This window comes from Pongo abelii, chromosome 1, assembly GCF_028885655.2.
Source record: "Pongo abelii isolate AG06213 chromosome 1, NHGRI_mPonAbe1-v2.0_pri, whole genome shotgun sequence".
Taxonomy (NCBI): domain Eukaryota; kingdom Metazoa; phylum Chordata; class Mammalia; order Primates; family Hominidae; genus Pongo; species Pongo abelii.
In genome coordinates, this window is record NC_071985.2 from 189,476,824 (window position 1) to 189,499,323 (window position 22,500).

The 22,500-nt window shown below is 42.4% G+C and overlaps 1 protein-coding gene across 30 annotated transcripts in view; it reads right to left on the bottom strand.

The window, feature by feature from the left end:
* ST3GAL3 (ST3 beta-galactoside alpha-2,3-sialyltransferase 3) overlaps nt 1-22,500 on the bottom strand; it is a 226,825-nt gene that overhangs the window by 88,649 nt on the left and 115,676 nt on the right. For 29 of the 30 annotated variants that reach the window (XR_008515381.2, XR_010135986.1, XR_010135985.1 and 26 more), the window contains one exon: nt 7,199-7,291. Coding sequence is in view for 27 of the 30 variants with exons in the window: in XM_024247713.3 (XP_024103481.1) it covers nt 7,199-7,291 (93 nt within the window). In the remaining 3 variants the exon portion in view is untranslated. Of the gene's footprint in view, nt 1-7,198; nt 7,292-20,653; nt 20,809-22,500 lie in introns of all 30 variants that reach the window. The other variant, XM_054536434.2, reaches the window with a different exon arrangement.

The following is a 22,500-nucleotide window of genomic DNA, read 5'->3' on the forward strand; positions in this document are numbered from 1 at the left end:
ACTGTCTCTACCCTAGACATTAAAATAATAATAAGGGAATATTATACACAATTTTATGCTAATAAATTCAACAACTTAGAAGAAAGGCAAAACTTCCTTGAAAGACATGCTACTAAAGAAGAAACAGAAAAACCTGAATAACTCTGGAATTAAAGAAATTTAATTTGTAATAATAATAATAAAAAAAAACTTCCCTGGCTAGTCACGGTGGCTCACGTCTGTAATTCCAGCACTTTGGGAAGCTGAGGCCAGTGGATCACTGGAGGCCAGGAGTTCGAGACCAGCCTGGCAAACATGGCGAAACCCCAACTCTATTAAAAATACAAAAATTTGCTGGACGTGGTGGTGCACACCTGTAATCACAGCTACTCAGGAGGCTGAGGCACAAGAATTGCTTGAACCCAGGAGGCAGAGGTTGCAGTGAGCTGAGATTGCGCCACTGTACTCCAGCCTAAGTGACAGAAACTCTGTCACAAAAAGAAACCAAAAACAACAACAAAAGCCTTCCTACAAAGACTGTGCAGGCTATGAAATAATAAAAAATACAAATATTGGTCTTTGCTCCTGGCCCCTATATAAAGCTCCTAAAAATCCTTACAGATAGGGGCACTAAGAGAATCTTTTGTTCTAATATCTAGTCTTCTTTTTTTTTTTTTTTTTTTTTGATGGAGTCTCGCTCTGTCACCCAGGCTGGAGTGCAGTGGCGCAATCTAGGCTCACTGCAAGCTCCGCCTCCCGGGTTCACGCCATTCTCCTGCCTCAGCCTCCGGAGTAGCTGGGACTACAGGCTCCCGCCACCATAGGGCCCACCACCACACCTGGCTAATTTTTTTTTTTATTTTTAGTAGAGACGGGGTTTTACCATGTTAGCCAGAATGGTCTTGATCTCCTGACCTTGTGATCTGCCCTCCTCGGCCTCCCAAAATGCTGGGATTACAAGTGTAAGCCACTGTGCCCGGCCACCAATAGCTAGTCTAGTCTTTGACCCTAGTTTCTGACCCAGAGCTCTTAAGACCTTTGTAATTTCCTGACTGATAAAAGCACATCTGACAGAGAGCTGCTAAATTCCTTCAAATTTCCTGGGTGACAGGAATATCTTTTGTTCTCATGAGGTGGCTTCTGGATAGCCTTATGTTGATGCTGGTTGGCAGGGGAACCAACTATGCAATTAGAGGGCTGGAACTTTCAGTCTCACCCTCTGACCTCTGGGGATGGGAAAAGGGCTGAAGGTTGATTTGATCACCAGTGGTCAATGATGCAATGAATCATGCCTATGTAATCCTCCACAGGGTTTATAGAAGCCCCCATAAAAACCCAAAAGGACAAGGTTCAGAGAGCTTTCAGACTTGTGAACCCCTTACCACACGCCATGCCCTATGCATCTCTTCCATCTGGCTGTTCATCTGTATCCTTTGTGATATCCTTTATAATAAATGGATAAACATAAGTTTCCCTGAATTCTGTGAGCTGCTCTAGCAAACAGATCAAACCCAAGAGGGGGTGGTCTTGGAATTCACAATTTATAGCTGGTTGGTGAGATGTATAGGTAACAACCTACCACTTGTGATTAGCATCTGAAGTGAGGTACAGTCTTGTTCAGCCGTCAACCTGTGGGATCTGATGCCATCTCCAGGTGGATAATGTCAGAACTGAATTGAATTACAGGACACCCATTAGTGTCTGCTGAAGAACTGCTTGATGTGTGAGAAAAACTGCCACACATCTGGTGTCAGAAGTGTGTTCAGTGGCGCATGAGAATAGAGATAAAAAAACTGTCTTTTCTTCAGACAGGCCTAGATTTTGCTGGTGAATTCTACCAAACATTTCATGAAAAATATTACCAACTGTACACAAAATTTGTAGAAAGATGAAGAAATATTTTCCCGCTTATTCTGAAGCCAACATTACTATATTACCAAAACTAAACACATCGCAAGAAAACTACAGACCAGTATCTTTCATGACCAAAGACACAAAGATCCTTGAAAAATTTTAGCAAATTGAATACAGCAATGCGTAAAAAGAACAATACACCAAGACCAAAAGACCAAATGAAGTTTATCCCACAAATGAAAGATTGGTTCAACATTCAAAAATCAATTAATGAGAAAAAAATCAATCAACATAATTCATCATATTAATAGACTAAAAAAGAAAAGGTATATGATCTTCTCAAAATATGTAGAAAAAGCATTTGACAAAATTCAACATCTATTCATGATAAACACTCTCAAGAAACTAGGAACAGAAGAGAACTTCCTCTACCTAAAGAACGGTATCGATGAAAAACCTACGGCTAACACCATAATGGTGAAAGACTAGATGTTTTCCTCCTAAGACTGCGAACAGGCAAGGCTGTTCACTCTCACCTCACCTATTTAATACTGCACTGAACAGTCTAGCCAATACAGTAAGGCAAGAAAAAGGAATTAGACATGCAGATGAAAAAGGAAGAAATAAAACTGTCTTTAGTAACAGATGACAAGACTGTCCATGTATGAATGGTACTGGCACAAAGTCATAAATCAACAGAACAGACTAGGGAGTCCAGAAGGAGACCTACACCTATATGTTCAACTGATTTTCAATAAACATGCCAAAGGTAATTCAATGGAGAAAGCAGAGTCTTTAACAAATGGTTCTGGAACAACTGAACATCCATGTGCAAAAAGTGAACATAAACTCTTTTTTTTTTTTTTGAGATGGAGTCTTGCTTTGTCTAGAGTGCAGTGGTGTGATCTCGGCTCATTATAACCTCCGCCTCCCAGGTTAAAGCGATTCTCCTGCCTCAGCCTCCCAAGTAGATGGGACTATAGGTGCACACCACCACACCCAGCTAATTTTTTGTATTTTTAGTAGAGACGGGGTTTCACTGTGTCAGCCAGGATGGTCTTGATCCCCTGACCTCGTGATCCACCCGCCTCATCCTCCCAAAGTGCTGGGATTACAGGTGTGAGCCACTGCACCTGGCCTCTAAAAAAATATCTGAGACTGGGTAAATTATAAAGAAAAGAGGTTTAATTGGCTCACAGTTCTGCAGGAAGTGTGGTGCTGGCATCTGCTTACCTTTTAGGGAGGCATCAGAAAGCTTACAATCATGGCAGAAGGCAAATGGAGAGCTCAGATATTTTTTTGTAGCAATGCAAGAATGGCCTAATACATAAAATTGGTACCAGGAGTAGGGTATTGTTAGAAAGATATCTGAAAATGTGGAAGTGACTTCGGAACCAGGTAATGGACAGAGGTTAGAAGAGTTTGGAGGGCTCAGAAGAAGACAGGAAGATGAGGGCAAGTTTGGAACTTCTTAGAGACTGGTTAAATGGTTGTAACCAAAATGTTGATAGGGATATGGACAATGAAATCTAGGCCAACAAGGTCTCAGATTGAAATGAGGAACTCATTGGGAAATGGAGCAAAGGTCATAACATGTTATGCCTTAGCAAAGAGCTTGGTTGCATTGTGCCCTTTCCCAAGGAATCTGTGGAAGTTTGAACTTGAGAGTGATGATTGCATATCTGGCAGAAGAAATTTCTAAGCAGCAAAGCATTCAAGATATGACTGGCTGCTCCTAACAGCTTACACTCAGATATGGGTGCAAGTAAATGACTTAAAGTTGGAATTTATATTTAAAAGGGAAACAGAGCATAAAAATTGGGAAAATTTGCAGCCAAGCCACATGGCAAAGAAAGGAAAAGCTTTTTCAGAAGAGGAATTCAAGCAGGCTGTGGAGTAACCACTTGCTAGAGACATTCACATAACTAAAAAAGAGCCAAATGCTAATATCTAAGACAACAGGGAAAAAGCCTCAAAGGCATTTTAGAGATTATTGAGGTAGCCCCTGCCATCATAGGCTCCTGAGGCCCAGGAGACAAAAATGGTTTCATGGGTCAGGCCCAGGGCCTCACCCCTATGCAACCTCAGGACACTGCTCCCCACATTCTGGCTGCTCCAGCTCTATCCATGTCTCAAAAAGGGCAAGGTACAGCTCAGGCTGCCACTTTGAAGAATGCAAGCTGTAAACTTTGACAGCTTCCACGTGGTATTAAGAGTGCACAGAGTGCAAGAATGGAGGATTCTTGGATGCTTCCACTTAGATTTCAGAGGATGTATGGAAAAGCTAGGCTGCCCAAGCAAAAGCCTGCTGCAGGAGTGGAGCCCTCACAGAGAACCTCTACTACGGCAGTGTGGAGGGGAAACATGGGATTGGAGCCTTCACACAGGGTCCCCACTGGGACACTGCCTTGTGGAGCTGTGAGAAGGGGGCCACCATCCTCTAGTCCCCAGAATGGTAGATCCACCAGCAGTTTACACCCTGCACCTGAAAAAGCCTCAGGCACTCAACGCCAGCCCATGAGAGCAGCCACAGGGGCTGCACCCTGCAAAGCCACAGGGCCGGAGCTGCCCAAGATCTTGGGAGCCCACTTCTTGCACCAGCGTGCCCTGAATGTGGGGCATGGAGTCAAAGGAGATAATTTTGGAGCTTTAAGATTTAATGACTGCCTTGCTGGGTTTCAAACTTGCATGGGGCGTATTATAGTCCCTTTCTTATGGCTGATTACCCCTTTATGGAATGGGATGTTTACCCAATGCCTATACCCCCATTGCATCTCGGAAGTAAGCAACTTGTTTTGATTTTACAGTCTCATAGGCGAAAGGAACTCATTTCCAGATAAGAATTTAGATTTGGGACTTAGTATCGGGGGACCTGCCCCGATAATCATGTAGGTTCTTTTCTATTTTTCCTAAGCGTCGGCCGGCTTGAGAAATAAAGGGACAGAGTACAAAAGAGAGAAATTTTAAAGCTGGGTGTCCGGGGGAGACATCACATGTAAGATCCGTGATGCCCCACAAGCCACAAAAACCAGCAAGTTTTTATTAGGGATTTTCAAAAAGGGAGGGAGTGTGCAAATAGGTGTGGGTGACAGACATCAGGTACTTAACAGGGTAATAGAATATCACAAGGCAAGTGGAGGCAGGGCGAGATCACAGGACCACAGTAGGACTTTTGAGTTAATGCTAGAATGAGTTAAGATTTTGCAGGGACTATTGAGAAGGGATGACTATCTGTTGAAATGTGAGAAGGACATAAGATTTGTGGGGGCCAGGGACAGAATGATACAGTTTGAATATTTGTCCCTGCCCAAATCTGATGTTGAAAGGTAATCGCCAGCCAGGCTCAGTGGCTCAAACCTGTAATCCCAGCACTTCAGGAGGCCAAGGTGGGCGGATCGCTTGAGCCCAGGAATTTGAGACCAGCCTGGGCAACATGGCAAAACCCCACCTCTACCAGAAATATAAAAATTAGCCACGTGTGGTTGCATGCGCCTGGAGTCCCAACTACTTGGGAGGCTGAGGTGGCTAATTGCTTGAGCCCGGAGGTCAAGGCTGCAGCGAGCCAAGATCGCACCACTGCACTCCAGCCTGGGTAACACAGCAAGACCCTGTCTCAAAAAAAAAAAAAAAAAAAAAAAAAAAAAGGAAGGCAAAAAAATGTAATCTCCAGTGGGGCCTGGTGGTAGGTGACTGGATCATGGCGGTGGTTTCTCATGAATGACTTAGCACCATCCTCCTGGTGCTGTTCTTGTGATAATGAGTGAATTCTTGTGAGATCTGGTTGTTTAAAAGTTGTAGCACTTCCTCTCTTTCTCTCTCTTTCACTCACTTGCTCCTGCTTTTGCCATATGACGTGCCTGCTCCCCCTTTGCTTTCTGGCATGATTTTAAGTTTCCTGAGGCCTTCCTAGAAGTGAAGCAGATGCCAGCACCATACTTCCTGTAAAGCCTGATGAACCATAAGTCAATTAAACCTCTTTTCTTTACAATTTACCCAGTCTCAGATATTTTTTCATAGACATGCAAGAACGGCCTAATACACAGTACAGAATATTAAATACAGTATGTTCCCACTTTTGGTAATATTGGCTGTCTCTGGGGAAGGGGTCTGGAGTGGCAGTATATACCCTTTTGTACTGTTTGAGGTTTTTTTGTTTTGTTTTGTTTTGTTTCCACATGCCTGTATTACTTTCAATTAGAAAAAGTAAAAGAAACCTATATATTGGTAAAGGAAAACTCACAGGTGTCTGGGCCAAGGGACTGAGTCATACAGGCTTGCAAAAACCTGTGTTAAGAATACAGAACACAAAGCCAGACACAGGGGCACTCAATAAATAGCTGGAGGAAGCAAAATATTTGGAATCAATTCAGAAGGCAGACCCTGGACAAAGAGATCTCTATCTGAGCATCGGATACTCAGCCAGCATAGCCCTTGCTTTACACAAGGAGCTAAGCTGAGACTGCTCACGTTAGAAAAGAAAGGGAGCATAAAAACCAAATATCCTGGAGTTACTTTGGGGCCAGCTGTTTCTCAGCATTCCTTTGCAAGCACATTGTGTGTCCTAACCTCAGCCTTCTAAGAGATGGGAGGCAAGTCCTTCCCTCAGTGAGCAGAGCCCACCCCTAGCACTCCTCTGGTGGTCTAAGTGCCCAGACAATCCTAGGCAGCCTTTCCTCCAGCCCCTCCAAATCAGAAGAAACAAAATGACCCTGACAGTCTCACTGCACTCCAAAGACAATCTCAGTACTTCAGCTCCTTTTCCACACCAAGGCTTCAGAAAAGAAAACCAAAAAGGAGAAGGTAGATCGGTAAGCAAGATCCCTTAGCAGCATTTGGTAAAAGGAACTCCCTGAGTTATGCACAGATTCTTTCAGGTGCCAAAGAAGTCAGCAGCTCCAGAATGCAAAATGGACAGAGAAGGAAAGTGCTAAAACTCAAGACAGCCTCAAAAATTTCTCTTTGTTCCCTGCTTTATTTGGATATGCTTCCCTGAAGCCAGCTAGTTGGTCCCAGCTTCCAAAAAAGTTTGTTTGGTCACTGATACTAGGTCTAGGAGCTTCTGTGCTTGGCAGCCTTCACTGGCTGCCTCTGGATACCTGGCTTGCATGCGGCAACCATGTAGGTTATCCTTCTGCAGAAACAAGCTGTGCCACAAGGTGCAAGCTCCAGAGGCAGGATGAGAGTAAGGCAAAGCAAGGGCATGGAGTAGGAATGGAGTAGGAACCAACTTAAAGGCAGAGTCCTTTCCAGGAACCCATGGTTTCCAGAGCATAGGAGAACATGACTGGCTGTGAGACGCAGAGTTTCTGGCTCTTGGACCCCAGACCAGGCTGTCTAGGCAGTGGAGGGAAACAGGAGCACTTACCGGGGAAATATGGCCGTCATCAAGGCTGAAGCATAGCCAGGCTTGCAAGCTCCCTCTGAAAAGTTTGCGTACTTGGTGGCTAATTCAGCAGGCCTATGGGAAGAGAAGGAAAGTTACAGCTTGCCAGGCACTGAACACTGAGTGGGTTATTAATTCATAAGGAGCTGTAGGTGTTTAAACCTTTTTTTTTTTTTTTTTTGAGACGGAGTCTTGCTCTTTCGCCCAGGCTGGAGTGCAGTGGCGCAATCTCGGCTCACTGCAAGCTCCGCCTCCCGGGTTCACGCCATTCTCCTGCCTCAGCCTCCCGAGTAGCTGCGACAAGGTGTTTAAACCTTGAATGAAGCTTCATTCTCTACAATCAGCACTTCAGGCACTTTTCCACGTTAAGGCTTTAAGGGTAAAAACAAAACAAATTCCCAAACCCTAAAGGAATAGATAGATAAATAAGTCAGGCCCCTGGATGGTATCTGTAAAAGGAACTTAACTGGATTCTCACAGATTTCTTTTTAAGAGACAGGGTTTCATTGTGTTGCCCAGGCAGGTCTTAAATTCCTGAGTTCAAGCAATCCTCTCACCTTGGCCTCCCAAAGTATTGGGATTACAGACATTGAGCCACTGTGCCCAGCTCAAACTCATAGATTCTTTGCAGGAAGCCTGATACCAAGGAAATGAGGAGCTCTATCAAGGCTTCAATATCCCAGGGAGTGGTGCTTGGAGCTCACAGGATACAGCTACTCAGGCTTTGATAGTCAGAGCCCCTGGCCTTTCCACCTTCCTTGTATGTTCCTACATGGCCAGCCTCATCTGCTTTTATTCTCTCCACTCAGGCTATGATCCACCCAGTGGGAACCATTCCCCAGTAGTGGGAACTGTCCCTAACAGTGACTGAATATAGACACGATAAATTATGTCATTGGGGCTACTGACGTAACCATTAGACTTTTAGTTGAGGATGCTTTCCTGGTCTCTCTGCCTGGAATGTTATTCCTTGTCCTTCTTCACCTGGCTAATAACTATTGGTCCTTCATGATTAAGCTTAAATATCATCTTCACTGGGAGTGATTCCCTGACCCTCGGATTGGGCTAAGTGCCTCCTCTGTGCTTGTATAGTCACTCCCCCTTCCCCTCACATCATATACTTACCCCCAGCACTTGCTATTCTGTATTGTAATTTTTGGTAGTATGTCTCCCTTGACACACTGTAAATTTCTAAGGTCAGAGTCTGATTTAACCCTGCCTACCCTCTCCAGTGCCTTGCATAAATGGGCACAGAGAAGACCCCTAAAACTTTCTTAAGGAACAAAATGACCCTGACAGTCTCACTGCAGACAAGGCAATCTCAGGAACCCACAAGGCTGAGACTGCTGCATATTTTTCAGAAGACTTGTGTTCTAATCCTGGCTTGTTGCTGTGTGACCATAATCATGCCAAATCACATCTTTGGGTTTCAACGTCTTATGTGTTCAATGTGGGTCTGGAGTCACTGCCCTGCCACCAAAATCTCCGCACTACGCAATCTAGAGAAGATCACAGCCAAAGAACAGGATATAGTCAGTGAACGGGTTCCATGACTGCCGGGGCTGGAGGCCCTGCATGCTGGGGCACCTGAGTGAGCCCTGGCTGGTTGCCAGTTCTGAGTCCCCACCTCCTCCGCCCCCACCCTTGGGCCTGCTGCCAACACCCTGGTGCCCAGCTGCTCTACTGTGCTGGGGCCCTGTGGCAAGCCTACCCTCCAGGCTGCCTTCTGCAGGGTCTGGACTGGGTGGGTGTGGGGTGGTGGTACCAGAAATGATGATGCCACTGCCTAGTGTGTGTCATGTCTGATTCACCATAGACCCCTCGGGCCTAGCCCAGAGCCTTATACAGAGTAACTGCTCATTGAACAGAGACAAACTCATCTGATCAATGCACAATTTCTTTTAGAAATCTACATTTTCAAGCATCCCCCACCAAGGAAATTCAAAGCCTGAAATGCAAACCTGAAGGCTGAGTGACAAGCTAAGGAGTTGGGACTTTATTTGGTAGGCAAAAGAAAGCCAAAATTCTAACAAGAGAAAAACAATATTTTCTTATGTAAACAACTGTATTTCTGAAATGAAATATAAACCTCAGTGCAATTACGGAACTGACTAGAAGCTTTTTGACTAGGCACAGTGACAAAAACGTTCTAGATGTTTTCAATTAGCTCTCTCAACAACTCTGTGAGTTGGTGCTATGAATTAATTTACACACAAGGCCTAGAAAGATGAAGAGACTAATCCAAGATCATACAAGTGGTAGACACTGGATTAGAACCCAAGGTCTCTAACACTAGTGCAGGAACTCTTAACAGGGCACTGCCACCAACACGGTCATGGAGGAAGGCACAGGACAGCACAGGAGTGGTCAACGCAGTCAGAGACGGGGTGGAGAAGACAGTCCAGAAGGCCTCACTCAGCTTTGGTCTGCGGCAGTGAGGCATTTTGAGTCTCTTCATGTCCTGTCTCCCAATCCCCACCATCTGCTTGCCTGCCTTGTGCTGTGAGTTCCTGTGGTCTTTCTGAATTCCAGAAAGTTTCATAAACAGCAGAAAGATGGACAGCAGGTGCCCTTCTTAACACAGTGCAGTGCAGAAATAAATGAACAACAGACAGACCTTTGGCCACTTCTTTTCTCTCTAGTTTACCCCATCAACTTTTGTCAAGGTGCTTAAAGAATAAGGGCTGTGGGACAGTCCAGGGGGCACAGGATCACATCATCTACAATGGAGAGGGAGCTGGAGCCCAGCAGACAAGGCAGGAGACACTGCTCTCTCCATGGCAGTGCAAGGCAGTCCAATATCAAGGATGATGGGCTCCAAATCAACCCCTCATTTAGAAAGCGACAGTAACTCCTAAAACGTACAACTCTGGGTACAGTGGGTCATGTCAAGTTATTACCAAATTAAAATGCCTTAGAAATGGCCTCCTGACTATCCCAGTGAGAGAAGAATAGGGGGAGTGTTGGGGATTCTGAGTCATCCAGCAGGCTGGGACCTCTGGGGCAGTTAGCGGTCAAAACCACCAAGATTAACGGTCGCCAACTCCCTGGGGCCAGAATAGTTAGTCTCTCTAAGGCACTCACACTCCAAATGCCAGCAGGCCCCCACAGATGTCTGATCAAATCACTCAGCCCTTGTTCTTCTCCTACTGTGCAGCTGGCCTTTCATTTTGGGAGATTTAGCATTAAACCCAGTAAGAGCACCCATTGTCCTGCAAACGTGACTACCAAGCCCCTGGGGTGAAGAGTGTCACCACTGCACTCACAAGAGAAAATCCAGATGGACAGGCTGGAGCCCCAAAGAAGGAACCAGACGCTTCCACTCTCCTGCTTCACTCAGGAGGACCGAGTTTAAGGAATCAGGCCAAGCAATGGGTCATAAATGGAAAAAGCATCCGATCTGAGAAACTGTCACAGAGGACACTGACAAGAAAGTGATGGAAAATCTGATTTTCAACTTCCCCATGTGCAGTGGAAACCACGTAATTCCAAGAATCGCATGAGGATGTGGTGAGGGAGCACATTTGGAGGGGACACACATGCTGTGTGAGAAGCATGGCTGCCATAAGCGCCTGGCTCGGGTTCAGATCCAATCACAGGGAGAGTCACCACATGATATCTAGTGGGAGGGTGCTCTGGCTGAAGTGTTTCTGAAGCATCAGCATTTGGGAGATGAGGAGTAGCATTGCAAGAGGCTGAAAGAGCAGGAGAGTGTGAGGCTGCGGTCAACAAAGTGTCTTAGGAAGGACACAGAGACCAACTGCATCACACACTGTGGAGGTCCAGTAAGGTGTGGCCACAGGACTAAATGCTCGATTCGGCAACAGGGAGGTCATCACCGACCTCGACAATAGCCATTCCACTGGAAAGTGGAGGTGAAATTCTTTTCACTGGGTTTAAAAGAAAACAGGAGGAGACAAACTGAAGTCACGAAACACAGACTATTTTTAGGAGTTCTGCTACAAAGGAACAAAGAAATGGGGCAATAGCCGGAGCGGGGAAGCAGGGTAAAGTGTTTTTTGAGGTTAGAAAATATTTTCCCAAGTTTACAAGCTGGTTAGAATAAAAGAAAAACTCATAATGCAGTAGAGATAGGACAGTTGTAGGGAGAATGTTTCTTTTTGTTGTCTGTTTGTTTGTTTTCTGAGACGGGGTCTCACTCTGTTGCCCAGGCTGGAGTGTGGTGGCACGATCTCGGCTCACTGCAACCTCCACCGCCGAGGTCCAGGTGATTCTCCTCCCTCAGCCTCCTGAGAAGCTCAGGTTACAGGCACCTGCCACCACGCCCGGCTGATTTTTGTATTTTTAGTAGAGACAAGGTTTCACCATGTTGGCCAGGTTGGGGGAGAATGCCTGTGAGAAGGCGGAGGGGGAAAGGATCTAACACAAAACTGGAAGGGCTGGCCTTAGCTCTGCTCCCTTAGCCCACCTTGGCCAGGGATGCCTATTTTCTAAGCACCACTTCCCTTGCAAACTTTCCGTGATACTTCCCTTCTCAGGTAGAACCCATCCCCCTGTGGACCTGCGCTACCTAGGGCAGACCTTCATCTTCACTTGCTCACTTGTTCCCCCACTCTCCTATCGCCTTCCCCTTTCTGCCTCTCATTTCCAGAGGCAACAAATATTGAGAGACAATAGAGTCACTCTGGTTGGATTTTTATCCTGGCTCTCTTAATAGCTGTGTGATTTGGGGCACGTCTTTTAAATAATTTTGTGCCCTTAATTTGCACATCTTTAAAAGTGGGATTATACTAGTACTTATTTTATAAAATTTTTTTGTTAAGAGTTATGCTGAGAAAGAAGGGCTGGCACTGAGTACGGTGCCTGGCCCCTCGTTGGTGCTCAGTACATGCTAACTAACTGGCCTGGGATTAATGATACAATGACGACTAGGACATAGTTAAGGCCTAGCATTACGCTCCATTACACTGAAGAGTAATTGTCCATTTAAATATCTTTCTCTCATAGAATATGATCATTTTAGCAAAGCATGTATGGCACAGAATATACAAGTACCCAATAAAATGCTGGACTGAAACCAGTTGGTTACCTTGCCTTGGAAGGTTAATCAACAGGAAGTGTAAGGGGGAAGTGGGGTGATGGCCAGGGAAACTGGGGAAGGGTCATTGACAGTTATTCCTGAGGACTCTACAGATCAGTGATGGACATTGTGTAACCATCAGTCTAGTTTCTAGAACCATCTCAGAGAGGACTGGACTTAGATCAGCCCCTACCATGCCTGCTCCCTCGTTTCATGTGCTAATTTAGTTTAAAGCATACCTTATGAGAAAAGACCATGTAGGCAGCACTTAGCACACTGCCTAACAACCCAGCAGCTTAATCAAAGCCAGTGTTACCATGCTAGGGGGACATGCATGAGCGTGCAGATGAGCCTCTCCACACAGAGCTCGCTCCATCCACAGAGGAGGGAATTGTTCAGTTCCATCTTCTATCTTCCTCATGAGGATGGCTTTCTCCAAGTACTAGAGAGTTGTTTCTGGGATAATGACATGATGAGGGAAACGGCAGAAGCAGCTTTGCCTAGCTTGAGTAATCCTATTCTGTCATTACATATTTTCACTTTATTTTTTTTTTGAAATAGCCTTTACTGCCATAGATCGTCTCAAGCCCCAAGATGGAAATGTTTCTCCTTAAGGGCAACTTCTATCCCCTCTGACTGCCACCTGTCTGACCTGTTACTCCAGGTCTGCTGGGTCTTGCTTGCATTGTCACCAGTTTCTTCATCTACCCACATATGGGCTGTGCCAATCCATTCTACCCTAGACATCACCGACTCTTTGCTCTTTGTGGCTTCCAATGTAGACTCAGGTTTCTCTACAGCTTTTGCCATCATCATACGTGTACAGCCATCTATGACAAATGCTGAAGCACTGTCAAATGTCTTCTATCACTTTAAGAAAAAAGGGACTGCTTCATCTGAGCCATCTGAAACTTGTGGTATTTCTCAGCTCCAGAGGCCCTGCCTTTCTGCTCTTGCTGCTAGGCACTGCAATACCTTTTCATCAAACCAGGCCACATTCCTATTTGATCAGTGATTCTGGAGCTGACATTAACTCCAGATTACATTTGTCTCCAGAGCCTTGTAATTTACTTCATCTTAGCTCGAGGGATGCTCCCCACTAAGTTCTCTAAGTGCTTCAACAGACAATTTTCACGGAGGCACTCCACCAGAGATCTGCTGTGACTCTCCAATTCAATTTTGCTTCCACACTTTATTTCCTTAAAAATAAAAACACATCCTCTTTCTGGGTGGTAGTGAAAAACACAAGAGAAGTAACATTCACTGAGCACAAACCAGGCAGCAGACAGCAGATCTAATGATCTAATTCAGCTTTACAACAATCCTCTAAAAAGTAGTACCTCCCTTAGACCCAGGCATGTGGGGCTGAAGGAGTCCAGGAGAAGCCATGGTTGGAAGATGCATTGTTCTGTTTACACTATAAAATGTCAAATGATACATTTAATATGACCAGAAAACAAATTACCATTCACACTTTCCCTGCACTCTCTGACACTGGTGTGTGTTCATCACCAACAAAGCAGTCCCATCTTTGAGATACTCCCGGGTCTCAAGAAGGATAGTGCAGCCTCATGAAATGATGCATCCAGCATGAGCTGAATGGTACTGGAGAACTAAAGGGAGAAGATCACTGTTTCCACAAAACAGTTTCCAAAAAGCCATGGCATTGAGTGCTAATAATACAGATACTTGTTGTTTGTGGCAGGAGATATGAAACTTTCCAGCAATGATACATTTGACAATAGAAAACACAAAGAGATGTTTCCTGAACCTTAACAGAAAGAGTTGGTGGTGTCTGGGTAGCAAAAGGAATTTTCATATGCACTGATTGGATAACAAATACATAAGTATCTCTTCTCTACCCATTGTTCTAAATCCTTAGTAAGTCATTATACCATACAGGGACCCATCAACTGGTTTATACAGGCAGAGGCCTTGCAAAACATATTTGGCCAGGGCCCTGTCTACCTTTGGAGCAGTCCTACTCTAAAGTAAGTATTATTTTCATTTTTGACAAGAGAAAACTGACTCCAAAACTCTCTCCTGTTCTTACCAAAGCCCCTACTTTCTTTGATGTAAAGTGTAATCAGCTTAAGGTAAGAAGATTGGAGTTTAAGCCACCAGTTCTACTTACTAGGTGTGCAAACTCAGGTAAGACACAATTGGTTTCCTTAACTCTTAAAATAGCTATAGTAATGTACATTTTATAGGGCTGATGGGAAGATCAATGAATACCTACAGCAATGTGGGTCAGAGTGCCCTTTGAAAGGTTATACAAATATTAGTCACTGTTCCTACTGTTTTAATGTTTGACTTCTGCTTTTACTATTCCTTCTAGATTCATCTGAATTATTATCATAGTTTCAATAATTTAAGAAGGAAAATAACTGCTCCTTTATTTTTCTTATTTGGATTCTTCTTTCTCATTCACATGGCTGTCCATAAATGTATGCCTATTGGGCAGTGAGGTCAAGAGACTTCAGGGGACAGAGAGGGAGGGCCACTAAAACAATTCCATCATCTATGTGCAGGAACTTGTTATAAACTAGCATCCTAGCACTTACGTGAGCCCAGTGGAAGGGCTATATCTCATAAAATGTGTAGTGAAAATCACAGTCAAATCTTCTGTTCAATTCTTCTATAGGTCCCCAGTGTAAGACAGAGGTCACTATCATGATTTCCAGATAACATTGTCCCTAAATCCACTAAGTCCAGGCTCTCAAAGCAGGTGTCACAGTTTGGGGGCTATGTAATAGAGGCTGGAGTTATTCAAAGCCACAGTACAAACCAGTGCATCTTCCTGGAGCAATACATGTACTTGAAGATATGAGGAAGAATGTATTAAGAAAACACATACATACTATGGTATAGAATGCAGAATTTTTACAAGCAAAATGGAAGATCTGAAAGATTCTTTTTTGGGGGGCCAGGTGTGGTGGCTCACATCTGTAATCCCAGTGCTTTGGGAAGTCAAGGTGGGAAGATTCACTAAAGCCCAGGAGTCTGAGACCAGGGGCAACATAGGGAGACCTTATCTCTATTTAAAAAAATTTTTTTTAATTAGCTGGGCATGGTGGCATGTGCCTACAGTCCCAGCTCCTCAGGAGGCTGAGGTTGTAAGGATTGCTTGGGCCGGGGAGGCTGAGGTTGGGAGGATTGCTTGAGCTGAGGCTGCAGTAAGCTGAGATTGCACCACTGAACTCCAGCCTGGGCAACAAAGCAAGACCCTGTCTCAAAAAAAAAAAAAAAAAAAAAGGAATTTTTATGCTTGCAGTGAGTTGCTTTGCAATACATGCTCACTCTCCTCTGCCACTAAGGGTCCTCCGGAGGAAATGTTTCAGAAGCACTGCACTAAGGAACCTAAGTTTTCCATTTTGGTTCCTACTCTCAAAAAGCTTGAATTTCAGTAAGCAAATAGGTAAGTAAATAAGAGATTACCTTTGGATATAAGTACAAACACTGTTATATACAAGGTATGGAGGAGGCAGACAATTTAAAGTGGTCTCGGTAATTAGGGTGGGTATCTTGAGGAGGTACTGTCAAGAAAAGAGAGAAAGTAGAAGGGCATTCTCAGCCGAGGATACAACATGTGCAAGGGTCCAAAGCAGAAAGAGAGCCTGGCACATATTGGGAATTGCAAATATATTAGTATTGACAGAACAAAGCCTGTGAGACCACAGCATGGTCTTGCTGCTAGGACAAGGAGCCTGGACTTGCTGATGAGGCGATGGGGAGCCACTGAAGGATTTTTATGCAGATGAATGACATGCACTAGTCCAAGAGAGAAATGAGGAGACCTGGATGAAGGGGTAACAGTGGATATAGACAGGAAGAATATTTGTAAGATATATTTGGGAAGCAAAATAATAGAGAGTGGAGGAATGTAACTAACAATTATTCAGCAGTACCTGGGGTTTCGTTTTTGTTTTATTTTTATTTACATTATTGTTAATCCTTAAACAGCCCTATATGATAGGTATTATTCTTCCCATTTTATGAACAAAGAAATAAAGAAATTCAAATAGGAAGTGGCAGGAGGAAGATTTGAATATAGAGCTTTCTGATTTCAAAGCCCTTGGATGTTGGTTGTGGCTGTTTTATAAAATACGCTTTTTATATTTCCTGATTTCAAAGCCCTTAGTAGTGTTTTTTGTTTTGTTTTGTTTTGTTTTGTTTTTAACAGACTACATTTCTTTTTAGTGCTGAATAGTAGTCCATTGTCTAGATGTGCCAGTTTGTCCATATACATACTAAAGGACATCTTGATGCTTCCAGTTACTGGCAATTATGAATAAAGCTGCTATAAATATTCATGTATGGTTTTTGTGTAGACATAAGTTTTCAGTTCCACTGGGTAAATACTTAGGAGGGTGACTGCTAGAACATACGGTCATATTATGTTTCACTTTGTAAGCTGCTGCCAAACTGTCCTCCAAAGTGGCTGAACCATTATGCATTCCCACCAGCAGTGAATGAGAGTTCCTGCTGCTCCACATCCTTGTCAGCATTTGAGACTGTCAGGTTTTTGTTTTGTTTTGTTTTGTTTTTTTAGTCATTCTAATAGGTGTGATAGTATTTCACTGTTGTTTTAATTTGCATTTCCTTAATGACATATAATGCAAGCATCTTTTCATATGCTTATTTTCCATCTGCATATCTTTTTTGACCATCTGGAAAGGGTGTCTTTTTGGTTCTTTTGTCCATTTTTTTAATTGGGTTGATTGTTTTCCTAATGTTGAGTTTTAAGAGTTCTTTGTATATTCTGAATACAAGTCCTTAATCAGGTATGTGTTTGCAATTTTTTCCCTAGTTTGTGGCTTGTTTTTTCATTCACTTAACAGTGAACTTCACAGAGTACAAGTTTTGGAGTTTAATAAAATCAACTTACTGATTTTTCTTTTCTGAATTTTGCTTTTGGTTTTATATCTAAAAACTCATTACCAAACCCAAAGTCACATAAATTTTCTATGTTACCTTCCAGAAGTTTATTACAGTTTCAGGTTTTACATTTAGTCTATTTAGGTTCCATTTTGAGTTAATTTCTGTGAAAGGTACAAGGTGAATGATTAATTTGTACATACAGGTATCTAATTATTCCAGTATCATTTATTGAAAAAATTATCCTTTTTCCATTGAATTGCCTTTGTTCCTTTGTCAGAGATCAACAGACTATATTTGTGTAGGTCAATTTATGGGATCTCTATCCTATTCTATTGATCTATTTGTCTATTCTTTTGCCAATACTATGCTATCTTGATTGTATCTTGATAGCTTTATTGTAGGTCTGGAGTTAGGTACTGTCAATCTTCCAACTTTCTTCTTCTTCGTCAGTAGATTCTGGGTCTTCTGCCTTTCCATATAAACTTTAACATAAGTTTATTGATATTCACAAAATGACTTGCTGCAATTTTGATTCTGATTACATCACATTTATAGATCAAGTAGAGAACTGACATCTTCACAATATTGAGGCTGGGCACAGTGGCTCACACCTGTAATCCTAGCACTTTGGGAGGCCAAAGCAGGAGGACTGCTTGATCCCAGGAGTTTGACACCAGCCCCAGAAACATAGCGAGACCCTGACTCTACAAAATAAAAAAAATTAAAAAAAAATTAGCTGGGTGTGGTAGCGCATGCCTGTAGTCCCAGCTACTTGAGAGGCTGAGGTAGGAGGATCACTTGAGCCTGGGAGGTCGAGGCAGCAGTGAGCCGTGGTTGCACCGCTACACTCCAGCCTGGGCAACCCTGTTTCAAAAAAACCCCAAAACCCCCAAAACCCAATACTGAGTCCTTCTATCAAAATGTGGAATATCCATTTATCTAGATTTCTTTGATTTCTTTCATTAGAGTTTTGTAGTTTTCCTCATTCATATACGAATCTATGCACAAACACATTCACACATATTTTATCAGATTTATCCCTAAGTATTTCCCTTTTCTTTGGCACTAATGTAAATGACACCGTGTTTTAAATTTTAAATTCCAATTGCTTCTTGCTGGTGTATAGAAAAGCAATTGCCTTTTGTTTATTAACCTTACAGCCTGAAAACTTGCCTTAATTGCTTATTAGTTCCAGAATGTTTTTGCCAATCTTTGGGATTTTCTACATAGACAATCATGTCATCTGTGAACATAGTTAGTTTTATTTCTTCCTTCCCAATCTGTATGCCTTTTATTTCCTTTTCTTGTCTTACTGTGTTAGTGAAGACTTTAGTATAATGTTGAACAGGATTGGTGAGAGGGGGGACATCCTTGGTTTTTTCTCAATCTTAGGGGAAAGGAATCCAGTTTCTCATTAAGCAAGATGTTAGCTATAAGTTTTTTGATCAAATTGAAGTTCCCCTCTACTCATAGTTTGCTGATAGTTTTTTAAAAAATCATGAATAGGTATTGGATTATATCAAATGGTTTTTTTACATCTATGGGTATGATTATATGATTTTTCCTCTTTAGCCTGCTGACGTAACAGAATATGCATTAATTAATTTTTTAAAGCTGAACCAGCCTTGCATACCTGGAATAAATTCCACTTGGCAGCGACATGTAATTCTTTTTATACATTGCTGAATTCAATTTGCTAATAATTTTGTTGAGGATTTCTGGAGCATGTTCATGAGAGATATTGGTCTGTAGTTTTCCTTTCTTATAATATCTTTATTTGGGTAATAGGGTAATGTCTAGAGTAATGCTGGACGCATAGAATGAGTTAGAAGGCGTTCTTTCTGCTTTGATTTTCTGGAAGACATTGTAGAGAACTGGTATCATTTGGTATCATTTTTTCTCTTAAATTTTGATAGAATCCACCAGTGAAACCATCTGAGACTGTTGTTTCTGTTTTGGAAAGTTATTAATTAGTGATTTAATTTCTTTAGTAGATATAGATTTATTCAGATGGTCTTTTTCTCCTTGTGTCAGTTTTGGTGGTTTGTGTCTTTCAAGGAATCAGTCCATTTCATATAAGTTATCAGATTTGTGAGTACAGAGTTGTTCACAATGTTCTTTTGTTATCCTTTTTCTTTTGTTTTAAGACAGGGTCTCACTCTGTCACCCAGGCTGGAATGCAGTGGTGTGATCACAGCTCACTGCAGCCTTGACCTCTCGGGCTCAAGTGATCCTCCCATCTCAACCTACTAAGTAGCTGGGATTACAGGCACAACCGGCTAATTTTGTTTTTTTTTTGAAGAGACGAGGTCTCCCTACGTTACCCAGGCTGGTCTCAAGTTCCTGGGCTCAAGCAATCCTCCTGCCTCAGCCTTCCAAAGTGCTGGGACTACAGGCATGAACCACCTCACCCGGCCCATTATTCTTTTTAATATCTATGGATTAGTATGTTCACTTCTGATATTAGTAATTTATATCTTCTCTTTCTCTCTCTCTTTTTGGCTAGAGGTTTATCAATTTTATAGATATGTGCAAAGAACCAGCTTTTGTTTTGTTGATTTTCTCTGTTGATTTCTACTCTGTACTTCTATTATAGCCTCCTAAGTACCCTCTCCCTTTCCATTCTTGCCCCTCTCTAATCAAATTACCTTCCTGCGGCCAAAAACATCTTCCTAAGGGTCAAAACTGATTATGTCACTACTCATCTGCTTAAAACCCTTAAGGCATCTTTTGCCCTTGAGATGAAGCCCAAATTTCTCCTTGTTATCTCTAAAACCCCACATAATTTGGTCTCTGCCCCTTCCTCCAGACTTCTCAAGTTCCACCCTCAGGTCTCCTGGAGTTGGCAGCATAGAAAAGACAAATACTACATCTTTACACATATATTTATTTCAATTACAGATAAGGAAGAGATAAATCAGTCAATATAATGTATAGGAAGTTCTTCAATTGGTTGAGATTTTAAAAGACTATTAAGAAAAGCTAGAGAAAAAATTGGTAACCAAAAACTAATATAAAATGAATTTCTGAAAATAGTGTCTAGAGATCTATAGCCCATAATGAAAGTTTGAAAAAATTACAGAAACATCCAAACATATTTTTTCATTGTAAAGGTGTAATAAAAACAATATTTAGAATCAAAACAAAGAAAGTAGCCGCAATTCCACTACCTTAACGTAACTGTTATGATATTCTGCAGTAGTTGTTATATTATATTCAGATATGATTATAGTGACAGGCCTGAGGTTGCTTCACGGTTCTTGACCCTGACACATTAGAATCATCTGGGAGAATGTTTAAACATAAAGGTACCTGAGCCCAATTCCTGACCAACTAAATCAGAATCTCTGGGTAGTGAGGTCTTAGTTATGAATCATCACACATAGACATACTCCTATGTACAGACAGATTTATTCTTGGTATCAATTACCTGGGGAAGTGGAGACTTCCTCAGACAGGAAACAGAATCTTTTATTAAAGCAGTGGTTCTCAATTTGGCTGCATATTAGACTCACCTGGGCAGCTTTAACAATCCTAATGCAAAGGCTGTGTCCTTGCTCAATGACTTCAAAATTTCTAGAGGGTGGGATGCAGGCATCAGTAATTTTTTAGGCTCTCCAGGTGATTCCAACATGCAGTCAAGGTCAAAAACCACTATGCAGACAGAGTCCTTGGTGAGCTGCGAAGTGGGAATTTGGCTTTTTCAGTATTGATCACATAGCTCAAGATGTCTAGGAGAAAGTCTTTGAACAGTGGGCTGTGAAAAAGGCTAGATGTCATGAAGCAAAGAACCTAGCCAAATCCTGCAATGCTGTGCTCTCCTGTTGTGAAGTAAGTATGGCCCTGGTTTGTGCTAGCTATAGAAGAGACAGAATTCTGCATTTTGAAAACCAGCCTACTCCTCTGGATTTCTTGTCCTCTCAAGGTTAATTTCTCTGTTGTCCTCTTTTAATCTTTAGTGAAATATTTTTAGCTTTGCTTAGAGTAGCCAAGAGAAAGTATCCCCCTACCACACACACACCCCTTTCCTCTTTCTTTTTTAAGGCATTAAAGAGAAGCTGGCCCTCTGAAGTCAGCATGATGGTGGCAGAAGTTCTTCAAGTGACAGTCTCTCCAGGAGATGGGGAAAGTCAGGGTTAGATAAAGGAAGGGGCCAACTGACAGTCCTCACCACTGCACTCCCTCTCCCTAAAAATCTTCTAATAACAATACTTGAAAGATCTGGATTTTGTTATTAAAGGTGGCTCTATTCTCTCTTACTCATACCCTCTTCCTTCTGTCCTCGATTGATTGAACAAATATTTACTGAATATTTACCATGCACATAAACACTATACTAGGCATTGTGAATATATCTGTGAGCAGAACATTCCTAGTTCTTGCCCTTACAAAGCTTTCGGTATAGTTAAAACATAGCATCAAACTGACTGAATTTGGAAAAAACAGAAAGCTATGTTGAATAGTGAGAAAAGTAAAAAAGTTTGGAGCCAGGCAGAGAAGGGTTCAAATACTGGCTTGATCACATTTAGTTCTCTGAACATAAACAAATTACTTATCCCTTCTATAGTCATTTTCACATTTGTTAAAATGCATTTAAATACCATCTACTTCATAGAGTTGTCCACCATTTATCCATGCAACAAATATTTATTAATTGATCACTAAGTAATACAGTAGATACTGGTTTTGGTGCTAGAAAATAGTAGGGAACAAAACAGAAGAAACACTCTAGTAGGTGGAGACAGACAATAAACAAGTAAATAAAACATATGTGGCATCCAAGAGTGATAGATATCCTGGAGAAAATGACACAGTAAAGGGGAACAAGGAACGCCAATAGGGGATGGGTCTATGATTTTAAATGGGATGGGCAAAGGAGACTTTATTAAGAAGGTGACATTTGAGCTATGTTCTGAAAAGGCAAGAGAGTGCGCAATATCTGCAGGTATCTGGGGAAGAGTGTTCCAGACAAGGGAATGAGCAAATGCCAAGAGTCTGAGGTGGGAACAGGTCTGGAGTATCCAAATCACAGCAAGGAGCCCAGGATAAAACAATAAACAAGAAGGAGAGCAACAAGAAACAAAGGTGTGGCCATGTAGGGCCTTGATGAGCATTGTAAAGGTTCTGGCTCTCATTCTACAAGAAATGGGGAGCCATTGGGGAGTTCTGATCACAGGAGTGACAAGATCTATCTTGTATTTTAACAGGATCACTTTGGCTTCAGTGTGGAAATAGACCACAGAGAAGCAAGCATAAAATCTGGAAGACTAGTTAGGAGTGCCAAAAATTAGGTAAGAGATGGTGGTTTGGACAGAGTGATGATACAGAGGTAGTGAGAAGTGGCTGGATCTGAGGATATTTA